At 53.0% G+C, this 12,506-nt stretch overlaps 2 protein-coding genes across 2 annotated transcripts in view; both read left to right on the forward strand.

Annotated features, from left to right (window-relative positions):
- The window catches only part of OBSCN (obscurin, cytoskeletal calmodulin and titin-interacting RhoGEF), a 116,762-nt gene that overhangs the window by 25,970 nt on the left and 78,286 nt on the right, over positions 1-12,506 (forward strand). The window contains exons 13-16 of the mRNA XM_076009578.1: positions 3,505-3,780; positions 8,024-8,299; positions 10,875-11,150; positions 12,126-12,401. Of these exons, the coding sequence (XP_075865693.1) occupies positions 3,505-3,780; positions 8,024-8,299; positions 10,875-11,150; positions 12,126-12,401 (1,104 nt within the window). The remainder of the gene's footprint in view (positions 1-3,504; positions 3,781-8,023; positions 8,300-10,874; positions 11,151-12,125; positions 12,402-12,506) is intronic.
- Positions 3,974-5,313, forward strand: LOC142874966 (myosin-binding protein C, cardiac-type-like). Its single transcript, XM_076009629.1, has 2 exons — positions 3,974-4,030; positions 4,825-5,313. The coding sequence occupies exons 1-2, from the start codon at positions 3,974-3,976 to the stop codon at positions 5,167-5,169; spliced, it is 402 nt and encodes a 133-aa protein (XP_075865744.1). The 3' UTR covers positions 5,170-5,313.

Raw genomic sequence — 12,506 nt, forward strand, 5'->3', positions numbered from 1 at the left:
CTTGTCTTTTTACTTGCTTAACCTTCACAACAAACCTGGGAGGAGGAATTCTTATTATTCCCATTTAAACATAAGGCATAGGGAAGTAACTCACCAAAGTTCACAGAGGCAGAAAATAGCACAGCCAGGATTTATGCTGGATATTCTGTAATTATTGTTATTTTTTCTGCTTGAAGAACTCTTGTCTTCAGTATTTTAAAATATTTTATCAAGTCCTCTGATGATACACTTTCTCTCATTCTTTTTTCTTTTTGCTTATATGAAAATATATTTATTCTCCCTTCAATTCTAAGGGCTATTTTATCTGGGTATCAAATTAGAGTGTAGTAGCTACTTCTCCCAGCTGCCCCCCACGACATTTTAAAGAGATCATTCCATTGTCTTCTGGTTTTCGTATTTTCTTTTGAAATATCAACTGTAAGATTTATCATGATTACTTCAAAGGTCATATATGTTTTATTGATTCTATTGCTTTTAAGATTTTCTTTCTGAATTTGATTTGCAACAGTTTTACTTTGATAAACCTGGGTATGGTGTCCACAGCATTCATCCTAGTTAGGGTTCAGAGAGCATCTGGAGTCTGTGGGTGTGTGTCTTTCATCAGCTGCGAAGCCTTCTTGGCCTTTCTCTGTTCTGTTCCATTTCTCTCTGTCTCAGGATTCCTGTTACACTCTCTTAGACTTTTTGCATTTTCTCACATGTATCACTTGCATCTCTCTCTGCCTCTTAATCCTTTTATTCTCTTTGCTTTAGTCTGGATATTTTCTTTGGAACTGTCTTCCAGCTCACTAATACTCTGTTTTGCCATATCTAATCTGCTGTCCATCCCATCTATCCTGTGTTTACTTTCAGTTATTATATTTTCAAGTTTTATAATTTTCATTTATGATTAATTTTTATGGATTCCATAGATTTTAGACTCCATATTGAAAATTTTCTTATTTGATTTATTTTCTTTCCTTTTGCATTTTAAAAAATATTAATTATGAGTATACCCTGGTCTGATATCCATAATAACTGGATCATGTGACATTTCCTTTTTTCCCCTCTAATATTTACTCCTGTCTTTGGCATGCCTGTGAAGTTTTGATTGACTGTCCGACACTGTATGACAAAAATTATTGAATATAAATGATGTTATCTTGTTCCAGATAGAGAATCACTCTTTTTTTTGCCAGGCAGGTAGAGGATCCCTGAGAGCATAGATGCACTCCTGACCTGTGCCAACTTGAGACTGTCTTGCAGTTTGATTAGGGTCCTCTACTCTGGTTCCCCACAGACCTTGGGCAGAGTCCTCCAAGGATTCCTGCAGAGACTTGGGGTGTGGGTGGGGACCCCTTCACCAGTCATTCCTCAATTCTAATCTTTGTCTCTTTGCAATGCAAGATGCTGAAATGTCCACTCTGGATCTCAGAGGTTTCTGCGTGGCTTCCTAGCCTCTCCCCCAGGCAGTTTGAGATTTGGATGGCTGGAGGGGACTGTAACTGAGTGTGGAGTTCAGTTCTACACCATCCTGGAGACTTGGCCTCTCAGTCTTGATTTCTCTCTGTCTCCAACCTTATCACCAGTTTCGTGGAACGTTTCCTCTTGTCCAGACTTTTCCTGCCTACGTCCAGACTGCGTTGGCTGTTCCCCAGCACCATGTCTGCTGTGGCTGACGCTGTTTGCCCTCTTGGCTCACTCCGTGCCTGTTCCTGGAGGGAATAGCGTTTCCTTCCGCTTTCCTCGAGGCTGCCTCTTCTTGTCACACGGCACTCCCCTTAAACGTGCTCCTTAGCAAGGTCTGCCCTCAAAACCGAATTTAAGTTGCCCGTCAATCCCCTCTCGCTAGCATGTCACCCTGCCTTATTTCAGAGAGCACTCACCATAGCATTGCATCCTTAGTTTTATGGTTTTTGATTTGTTTGCTGCTGCCATCAGCAGGGGATGTCGTGAGGACAGGCACACCGTCTGTGTCACTCACTGCACCATTCCCACCTTCCACAGCGGTGCTGTACGTGCTGGGCCCTGCACTGATGTTGGTTGTGTGGGTGATTGAATGAATAATTGAGTGAGTGAATGAATGATTGCTTTAACAGTATGCAATCTCTGAAATCTTACATGCATTCATTTGAATTTTTAAAAACATTTTAATGTGTTCCTTTGAATATTTTATGCAGATAGCTGGTATTACAGTGATGACTATGTACATAGGGTTAGTCATTAATAAAAATATTTATGTTAGGTATCATGTCATGAAAATTATTTTTCTAATAACTAGGGACACATTTTGAAATGAAATATTAGGCATCCTATAGGTGAGTGGGGGGGTGAGCAGAGGTGCACAAACAAGTCCCGTGACCGTGTGTTCAGTTGAGTTGAATAGAAAGCGCGCAGTTTATGAACTGTGATGATATTGGGTGTGGGTACCGCACTCACTGCTGGCGAAAGTGGAAATGGGTACAACTGGTTTAGAAAACTGTTTGGAAATATCTGCCAAAGTCAAACACAGGCCTGTTTCTGTCCCAGCCGGCACGGGCCACCAGAGCTATGCACAAAAATACCCCTAGAAGCTTCACTCATCATATCCCCAAACTGGAAACGTCCCAAAGGAGCCACAAGATGAAAAGGAAAACTAAATTGTGGTGTTCACACACTGGATCCAGGACACCAGCACAAAAGAACGAACTGTACTTGCAGATATTTTTGGGGGTTGGAAAGAATAATAAAAGAAAGAACACGGCCGGGTGTGATGGCTCACGCCTGTAATCCTAGCACTCTGGAAGGCCGAGGTAGGAAGATTGCTTGAAGTCCTTAGTTTGAGACCAGCCAGAGCAAGAGCGAGACCCTGTGTCTGCCAAAAATAGAAAAAAAAAAAAAAATTCGGGCCTGGTGGTGAGCACCTGTAGTCCCAGCTATCTGAGAACCTGAGGCAGGAGGATCACTTGAGCCCAGGAGTTTGAGGTTGCTGGGAGCTATGATGACATCATGGCACTCTAGCCAGAGGGAGACCCTGTCTCAAAAAAAAAAAAAAAAAAAAAAAAAGAACAGACTACTGCTACATGCAGCTACATGGGTGCATGACACCGAAGGAGAGAAAACAGATCTCAGAGTATATGTCATGTATGTAATTCCATTCTGTGAAATCAAAAGAACAGGCAGAAATGATTTATGGTGAGCGAGGTCAGAGTGGTAGTTACTTTTGGGCTCTGGGCACACAATATGGAACCACACTGACCTGTCAGGTGGCAAAGACAACAGACCCCAGGTACAGGTGCTGGCATGTCCTCCCCCACCTTCCCCAGCCTTGGAATTGCTCCTGAGCAGGGTCGTTCCCAGGTGCAGTCTTGGGGCTCCCCGACAAGAGACATTGCATTTATGAACAAAGGTCGAAGACCCCATTGGACACAGGATGTCTGTGGGCTCGAGAAAAAAATTTACTGAAAACTGAAGCTTCAATCCCTGAGAAATGGGGTGTCCCAGCATTGTGTCTCTGACCCCGTGTCCCTCCCCGTCCTAACCCAGAGCCTGCGTTGGTGTTCGCCAAGGAGCAGCCAGAGCGCAGTGAGGTACGGGCCGAGGCGGGGGCCGGCGCCACGCTGAGCTGCGAGGTGGCCCAGGCACAGACGGAGGTGACGTGGTACAAGGACGGGAAGCGGCTGAGCCCCAGCTCCCGAGTGCGCGTGGAGGCGAAGGGGAGGCAGCGGCGGCTGGTGGTGGCGCAGGCGGGCGTGGCGGACGCCGGGGAGTACAGCTGCGAGGCCGGGGGCCAGAGGGTCTCCTTCCGCCTGGATGTGGCAGGTGGGTGCCAGGCCGGGCAGATGTTCAGGGACCCTTCACGTCAGCGGTGAAACTCGGGGCACAGGCCACGCCTGGGCAGCCTGAGGTGCAGGGAGGCCCCGGCAGCGTCCCCCTCTGTGGCCCAGAGCCGTGTCCCCAGATCTGCCTGGTGGCTCCCGGGCCAGTGTCATCCTGTCACACAGCAGAGCAGGCCATGGCTGAGCTCGCCCCAGTGCGCCCCGATGTGGCCGAGCCGGGCGTGGTGGGGACGGTGGGTGGCGTGTGCGGGGTCTGGGGTCGCGTCTGAGAAGGTCTGGTGACCCCTGTGTGGTGTCCAGGGATGCGGAGAGGGGACGTCCGTGACTGGACAGCAGGGCCTGCAGGTGGCAGGAGCCCGTGTGCCCGCCCGTCCCTGTGTGCTGGCCCCTTGGTGATCTCCACGTGTCCATCTGCCCTTCCCTGCTCACGTCCTGCCTTGGTCCTGTCCACCCTGTCACTGAGCCTGGGCACAGGAGACCACACGTAGCTCAGCCACCACTCTCCCGAGGACGCCCCTGGCACTCAGCTGGCCCTTGATTGGCTGCCGTGGCACTTAGCTGGCCCGTGATTGGCTGCACTGGCACTCAGCTGACTCGTCATTTGCTGCCCTGGTACTCATCTGGCCCCTGATTGGCTGCCCTGGCACTGAACTGGCCTGTTATTGGCTGCCCTGGCACTGGGCTCTCTGTCCCTGTGAGCCCGTGGCCAGCTAGGGCACAGGTTCCTGGTCTGGTGCTCGAGGGGACCGTCCCTCCCGACCCTGCCCCGTGCCTCTGTCTGCGGCCTCTGCGTGGCGGGGAGCGGCGGGAGGGGTGACAGGCTGGGGCGCCGGGAGACCCGAGCTGGGGAGGGCTGTCTGTGCGCAGAGGGCCCCGCGTGGACTGTCCGCACAGGACAGCTGGCGGTCCCGCCACCACCGCGGGGCCCTGCCCAGCGCCATGACAGCGTCGCCGTGGCCACCGCTGGGCGCAGGGCGAGCCCCAGGCCCTGAATGGTGGGCTGCGTCTGGTCTGGCGTCTCTGACCCCGTGTCCCTCCCCGTCCATCCCCAGAGCCCGCGTTGGTGTTCGCCAAGGAGCAGCCAGAGCGCAGCGAGGTGCGGGCCGAGGCGGGGGCCGGTGCCACGCTGAGCTGCGAGGTGGCCCAGGCGCAGACGGAGGTGACGTGGTACAAGGACGGGAAGCGGCTGAGCCCCAGCTCCCAAGTGCGCGTGGAGGCAAAGGGGAGACAGCGGCGGCTGGTGGTGGCGCAGGTGGGCGTGGCGGACGCCGGGGAGTACAGCTGCGAGGCCGGGGGCCAGAGGGTCTCCTTCCGCCTGGACGTGGCAGGTGAGTCCTCTGGGACAAGGTCTTGCCTCGTTTTGGGCTGGTGATGAGTGGCCGCCAGCTCGGTGCACCTGGCTGCTTTCCCTCAGACCTCTACTCTCCTGTCTCCCACGTTCCCAGTTCACATTTTCATACCCTCTGGGCCAGGGGAGGCTGGAGGGGAAGGGTGTTTGCAGAGGGAGAGGCTGTTCCTGTGCCCTCGAAGGCGGTTCCCAGGCAGGATCATTCAGTCTTACGTTCCCAGCATCTGCCCAGAACCTTATCCTGTCCTTTGGTGTCAGGACTGTGGCTCCCAGGCCCCGTGGGCTGAGGGAGACCCGGGTTCTGTACTGGGCGGGGTGGATTCCTTCTGCAGGATGTTCGGGGGCTCCCGGTGCCTGCCCTGTGTGCTGCTCTAGTGGGGGGTTTGATCTCATTCAACTTGGGGGAGGGGGATTTCAGCCAGCCGCTCACACATGGAATCACCTCTAGACACAACTGTGGGTTGTAGGTGTCAGGGGCCACTCTTCCTCCTTTTGCATGGATATGGAGTTATCTGTGACCTGTAGGTAGCAAAATCTGGACCCATGTTTTGTTGCAATGCCTGTGCATAGTGGAAAAACTGTGGGATTATACGTGCCTATGATACACACTTGTAAGGTTGGACTGATGTTTTTAAAGCAATCCTGTTATCTTTCTGTGTTTTTGTTTGTTTGTTTGTTTGTTTTGTTTTTTTGAAGCAGAGTCTCACTTTGTTGCCCAGGCTAGACTGAATGCTGTGGTTTCAGCCTAGTTCACAGCAACCTCAGTTTCCTGGGCTCAAGCGATCTTCCTGCCTCAGCCTCCTGAGTAGCTGGGACTACAAGCACGCACCACCATGCCTGGATAATTTTTTGTATATATATTTTTAGTTGGTCAATTAATTTCTTTCTATTTTTAGTAGAGATGGGGTCTTGCTCAGGGTGGTTCGAACTTCTGACCTTGAGCAATCCGCCCGCCTGGCCTCCCAGAGTGCTAGGATTACAGGCATGAGCCACTGCTCCCGGCCTATCTTTCTGTCTTAGGTAGAACATTCTGTGTTAGAACTGCCCGTGGGGTCTGATATATAAATGGAGAAAGGGAGAGGAATGAGGGTGCTTGGCGAAGCATCACTTGGCTTTGGAAAGGATGCGTTACCATGACAGCAGCCACTGGCTGATGTGGGAACAGTTATTATGGAGCATTTCCGTAAGGAGGAGTATGCATCCGTTCCTCCCTAGTGGGCTGAGAAAGCTGAGAAATATAAGCATTTCCTTTTGTTGAAAGGGACTTCACGTTAAATAGGAGTGAGCGGCAGTTTGACATTGGTCTCGTAGTTACCTGGACAACAGGGTTTGGTGTTGCGTCTGTGTGCAGCCATTTACAGGTGTGTGGCGCTGCCAGGAAACCCGCTGTGTTTCTTTGTGAAATGCTAGTTGAAGAGAATATAACAAATAATTTTATGGTAAAAAAAAGTTGAGAAGTTGTAATAATAATATTCTGGCCAATTCCTATAATCTTACATCAAAACTGACACAAGTAGAAATAGAAAAGTTGGATACTCCCACCATTTTAAAAGAAATAGAAACAGAAATGAAGAAACATCTTTTCATAGAGAAAGGTCAGGTCCAGTGGCTCTGCTGGTAAATTATACCAGGTGTTCTGGACAGAAGTTAACCATGTCCCTGGGGATTCTCCTACAGAGCAGAAAATGGATATACACTCTAAGTGGGGCATGGTCGCTCACGCCTCTAATACTAGCTCTCTGGGAGGCCGAGGCGGGAGGATCGTTTGAGCTCAGGGGTTGGAGATCAGCCTGAGAAAGAGCAAGCGCCCATCTCTACTAAAAATGGAAAAAGTAGCCGGTCATGGTGGTGCACACCTGTAGTCCTTGCTGCTCTGGAGGCTGAGGCAGGAGGATCGCTTGAGCCCAGGAGTTTGAGGTTACTGTCAGCTATGACACCATTGCACTCTACCTATGGCGACAGAGCAAGACGTTGTCTAAAAATACAAAGCATGAAACTGAGAAAATAAAAGTGGAATTTATAAATAATATCATTATCTATTCAGGAAATACAAAAGATTAATTATTAGACTTAGAGACTTGGGAAAAGTTCACCACCTACAAAAATCAACAAATAGAAAATATTTCTGTATCCACATACTAGCAACAAGCACTTGGAAAATAAATTTTTAAAAGATTTACAGTAGCTTAAAGAGTGCGATCATTCCAATTCCAACTCTAATAAATGATATTTAATGGCTCCATAGGGGAAATTATCAAAGGCTTTGAGAGTTGGTGATGAAAATCTAAAGAAAGGAGTAGAAACCATGGGAGGCTCAAAGATGTTCATTCCTCATCTAAATCTAAACACATTGTTTTTGAGTGGGATAAAAATTGATAAGTTGAAGCCAAGTCCACCCTGTAGATGAATGGAATGAGAGCATGTCCTACACCAAACGTCAAAATTTATTTTCAAGCTACATTGACTAGGACAGTGGGGTCAGAATGAGGCAATAATCAATCAGATGAGAGCACCAGAACAGTGGCCTCAGAGCAGCTCTGTGTGTGACTGCTGTATGTCCCTGTACTTACGACTGTTTCTGCTGTGCTGCTAGCGTGCGGTGCAGGGGAAGGGCCGTGCGTCCACAGGTGGTGCTGAGGTCATTACAGCCTGGAAACACACAGAGTAGACTCGGACGCTGCTCACGCACACGGCAGTCCGCCCCGGGGGTAGAGACCCAGCGCGGAAAGGCAAAGAAGCTCTTAACAGGCGATGGAGATTCTCTAGTGACCTCAGCACAACAAAAGGTCTCACAAAGAGAACACAAACGTGCCACCCACAAGGGACAAATTGGTCTATTGCCTGTATTACCTGTGTGTCCCTCCCCGTCCGTCCCCAGAGCCCGCGCTGGTGTTCGCCAAGGAGCAGCCGGAGCGCAGCGAGGTGCGGGCCGAGGCGGGGGCCGGCGCCACGCTGAGCTGCGAGGTGGCCCAGGCGCAGACGGAGGTGACGTGGTACAAGGATGGGAAGCGGCTGAGCCCCAGCTCCCGAGTGCGCGTGGAGGCGAAGGGGAGGCAGCGGCGGCTGGTGGTGGCGCAGGCGGGCGTGGCGGACGCCGGGGAGTACAGCTGCGAGGCCGGGGGCCAGAGGGTCTCCTTCCGCCTGGACGTCGCAGGTGGGTCCTCTAGGGGCACTGACTTGCTTGTTTGGAGGTGACAGTGGTTGTGGCTTACAGCCCAACAGGTCTTTGTGTTCTTCAGGCTTTTTCTCCGCACTTCCTGTGCTTCGGCTCACATTTGCTTGGCGTGGCTGGGCCGAGGGAGGCTTCATCTCTCTAGGAGGTGACGTTTCTGTGAACCTAGGGGGAGTTTCCACATAGCAGTGCTCAGTCACATGTTTCTGACACCGGCCCGCATCCCTCCTGGTGGTCCCGGTGTCTGGGACTGTGGCCCCGTCTGGCCCTGTGGCCAGAGGGAGAGACCAGGTGTCTCTCCGGGGAGCGTGTGGATATTTGTGTTTCGCTCATTTGTCAGTTCCCAAACGCGCTCTTTTCAGCAGCACGCGGGGCTCCTGCTCGCGAGAGATGTGTGAGCAGGTTTGCACTGAGACAAGGCGATTTTGCCACACGGTCTTACTTGGAGTGGTCTCCAGACTGCACTTTGGGTTTTGAAAGCTTTGGGCGCCCGGGGACCCTGTTCTCTGTCTTGCGTGCAGCTAAACGCTCTCTGTGCACACACATGCGGCAAAAGCTGGACCCGCGTTTTCTTGCAGTGTCCGTGCAAAGGAATCCAAGAGCATAGGGGAGCGGAATGCTCCTGTGAGGCTCTGGGTTGACTTTTAAAGGCAAATTTTGTTTTCCTTCTGTCTTCAGTGAGAATATTCTGTGTCAGACTGAATTTCCCCTTCACGTTTGATCTGTGAATTTAGACATGGATAGGAATACACAGCTCAGGCCACAGCAGCACCCTCTGTTAATGGTGGGTGCTGTAGTGGTAGAGCTACTGGCAAAGCCGTGGGCCACACATGATCTCTCAGTGATCCATGGGAGTCCGTGCCTCGCCCCAGAACAACGTTTTCTGTTCTTTTGTCCAGAGCGTCTCAACTTCACAAAGCAGTGCATGGGGCGCCATGTAGCTCCTAGGCGCCGGGGCCTCACGGCTGGGCATTCTGTTAACACACAGTGGTTTGTGCTTATGGATAGACACCAAAAAACTGTTTATCTTTCTAAGACTATTTTAAGACCATATGACAAATTATTTAATGGTAATAAATTTGATAAGATCTGGGAAATCAACCAGCTTCTTAGAAAACTTTATGAAGAGGTTACACAAGAAGTAGACAACTGAAATAGTCCTATAACGTTTAAATAAATAGAACCAGTGGTAGGAAAAAAAACATATTTTTCTAATGTAAGGTTAAGCCTAGTGGATCTACTATTCAATTATATCAAATACTCTCTGAAGAAATTATTTCCTGTTCATGGATATTCTTTTAGAGACTAGAATGAGGAGATTTGCTCTGGAGCCTGTTTTATGTAAGTAGCTTCACATAGGCACCAATATCTGACGAGCGTGTATGAATAATTCATTGTAGGCCAGTCTCTTCTGGAAACAGAGACGATATCTTCCAGAAAATCTTCTCAAAATGATCTGAGTAGTGTGTCAAGAGGAAGATGCGCTGTGAACAAGGGCACAGTGTGTTACGTCTAACATACTGTGTTAGCGTGTTACGTTGGTTTAATGTTTATAATTTGAAATATTAGAAAATAGTGCATGGCATTCACAGAGTAAAAGAGGAAAATAATGTGATTAGCTCAATAAATGCAGAAATAAATGTTTGATGAAATTTAACATCATTAATCCAAAAGAGGTGTTTGATGAAATTTAGCATCTATTCATGCCATAAAGTTCTTGACTAGCTGAGGCGGGCGGATTGCTTGAGGTCAGGAGTTCAAAACCAGCCTGAGCAAGAGCCAGACCCAGTCTCTACTATAAATAGAAATTAATTGGCCAACTAATATATATAGAAAAAATTAGCTGGACATGGTGGCGCATGCCTGTAGTCTCAGCTACTCGGGAGGCTGAGGCACCAGGATTGCTTGAGCCTAGGAGTTTGAGGTTGCTGTGAGCTAGGATGACACCACGGCACTCACTCTAGCCTGGGCACCAAAGCGAGACTGTGTCTCAAAAAAAAAAAAAAGTTCTTGACTGTCAATAAATGGGATTTTCCCTAGTTTGATAAATGGTCATATGGACAGCAGGCTAGCAACGTGGGTAAAGCAAATAGTAATGAACAAGGGATAGGAGAAGCTGCCCCACGTGGTGAGGTACCCGGAGAGGCTCTGGGAAGGCACCGAGGTCCTGGTGCCCCCAGGAGAAGCCAGCAGGTGACACTGCTGAGCAGTGGAGGAGCAGCAGGTCCAGGACTCGGGCCCTGTGGGGACAAGGGGCCCTGTACACCAGGCGCGGCACCCGCAGTGAGGGCGGGTGTGCAGGGTGGGCACCCAGTCCCTGCCCTGGGACACCTGCAGGGGAATCTGTGACGGCGTCCCTGCCTGGACCAGCCCGCGGGTCAGATGGGTGGATATGCTGTGTGACTTGTGCTGAGAGGAGGTGGGGCTGGTCCGGGCCACACGGCTGGTACAGAGCCTGGAGACTCTCTGTCCCTCTTGCCTCCCCATCTTCCTCCAGCGATGCCTCCCTGACCTGGAGGGTTTCTCTGATCCCGTGTCCCTCCCCGTCCGTCCCCAGAGCCCGCGCTGGTGTTCGCCAAGGAGCAGCCGGAGCGCAGCGAGGTGCGGGCCGAGGCAGGGGCCGGCGCCACGCTGAGCTGCGAGGTGGCGCAGGCGCAGACGGAGGTGACGTGGTACAAGGACGGGAAGCGGCTGAGCCCCAGCTCCCGAGTGCGCGTGGAGGCGAAGGGGAGGCAGCGGCGGCTGGTGGTGGCGCAGGCGGGCGTGGCGGACGCCGGGGAGTACAGCTGCGAGGCCGGGGGCCAGAGGGTCTCCTTCCACCTGGACGTGGCAGGTGGGTGCCAGGCTGGGCAGATGTTCAGGGACCCTTCACGTCAGGGGTGAAACTCGGGGCACAGGCCATGCCTGGGCAGCCTGAGGTGCAGGGAGGCCCTGGCAGCGTCCCCCTCTGTGGCCCAGAGCCGTGTCTCCAGCTCTGCCTGGTGGCTCCCGGGCCAGTGTCGTCCTGTCACACAGCAGAGCAGGCCGTGGCTGAGCTCGCCCCAGTGCGCCCCGGTGTGGCCGAGCCGGGCGTGGTGGGGACGGTGGGTGGCGTGTGCGGGGTCTGGGGTCGCGTCTGAGGAGGTCTGGTGACCCCTGTGTGGTGTCCGGGGATGTGGAGAGGGGACGTCCGTGACTGGACTGCAGGCCTGCAGGTGGCAGGAGCCCGTGTGCCCGCCTGTCCCTGTGTGCTGGCCCTTGGTGATCTCCACGTGTCCATCTGTCCTTCCCTGCTCACGTCCTGCCTTCGTCCTGTCCACCCTGTCACTGAGCCTGGGCACAGGAGACCACACGTAGCTCAGCCACCGCTCTCCTGAGGACCCCTCTGGCACTCGGTTGGCCTGTGATTGGCTGCCCTGGCACTGAACTGGCCCGTGATTGGCTGCCCTGGCACTGGGCTCTCTGTCCCTGTGAGCCCGTGGCCAGCTAGGGCACAGGTTCCTGGTCTGGTGCTCGAGGGGGACCGTCCCTCCCGCCCCTGCCCCGTGCCTCTGTCTGGGGTCTCTGCGTGGCGGGGAGCAGCAGGAGGGGTGACAGGCTGGGTCGCCAGGAGACCCGAGCTGGGGAGGGCTGTCTGTGCGCAGAGGGCCCCGCGTGGACTGTCCGCACAGGACAGCTCGCGGTCCCGCCACCACCGCGGGGCCCTGCCCAGCGCCATGACAGCGTCGCCGTGGTCACCGCTGGGTGCAGGGCGAGCCCCAGGCCCTGAATGATGGGCTGCGTCTGGGCTGGCGTCTCTGACCCCGTGTCCCTCCCCGTCCATCCCCAGAGCCCGCGTTGGTGTTCGCCAAGGAGCAGCCAGAGCGCAGCGAGGTGCGGGCCGAGGCGGGGGCCGGCGCCACGCTGAGCTGCGAGGTGGCGCAGGCGCAGACGGAGGTGACGTGGTACAAGGACGGGAAGCGGCTGAGCCCCAGCTCCCAAGTGCGCGTGGAGGCGAAGGGGAGGCAGCGGCGGCTGGTGGTGGCGCAGGCGGGCGTGGCGGACGCCGGGGAGTACAGCTGCGAGGCCGGGGGCCAGAGGGTCTCCTTCCGCCTGGACGTGGCAGGTGGGTGCCAGGGCTGGAGACATGGCCTTGTTTGGGGATGTGGGCTGGGCTGCGTGGTCCCTGGGATGCCGATGGTGGCCCATGCTGCTGAGCCTGGACAGGGTG

This window comes from Microcebus murinus, chromosome 13 (assembly GCF_040939455.1).
Source record: "Microcebus murinus isolate Inina chromosome 13, M.murinus_Inina_mat1.0, whole genome shotgun sequence".
NCBI classification, from domain to species: Eukaryota; Metazoa; Chordata; class Mammalia; order Primates; family Cheirogaleidae; genus Microcebus; species Microcebus murinus.

Bases quoted from the DNA above. Each gene is read 5' to 3' on its own strand.
- LOC142874966 (XM_076009629.1), top strand. From the start codon at position 3,974: ATGGCTGAGCTCGCCCCAGTGCGCCCCGATGTGGCCGAGCCGGGCGTG. The intron at 4,031-4,824 runs GTGGGTGGCGTG...CGTCTCTGACCC, and splicing joins AGCCGGGCGTGGTGGGGACG to CGTGTCCCTCCCCGTCCATC.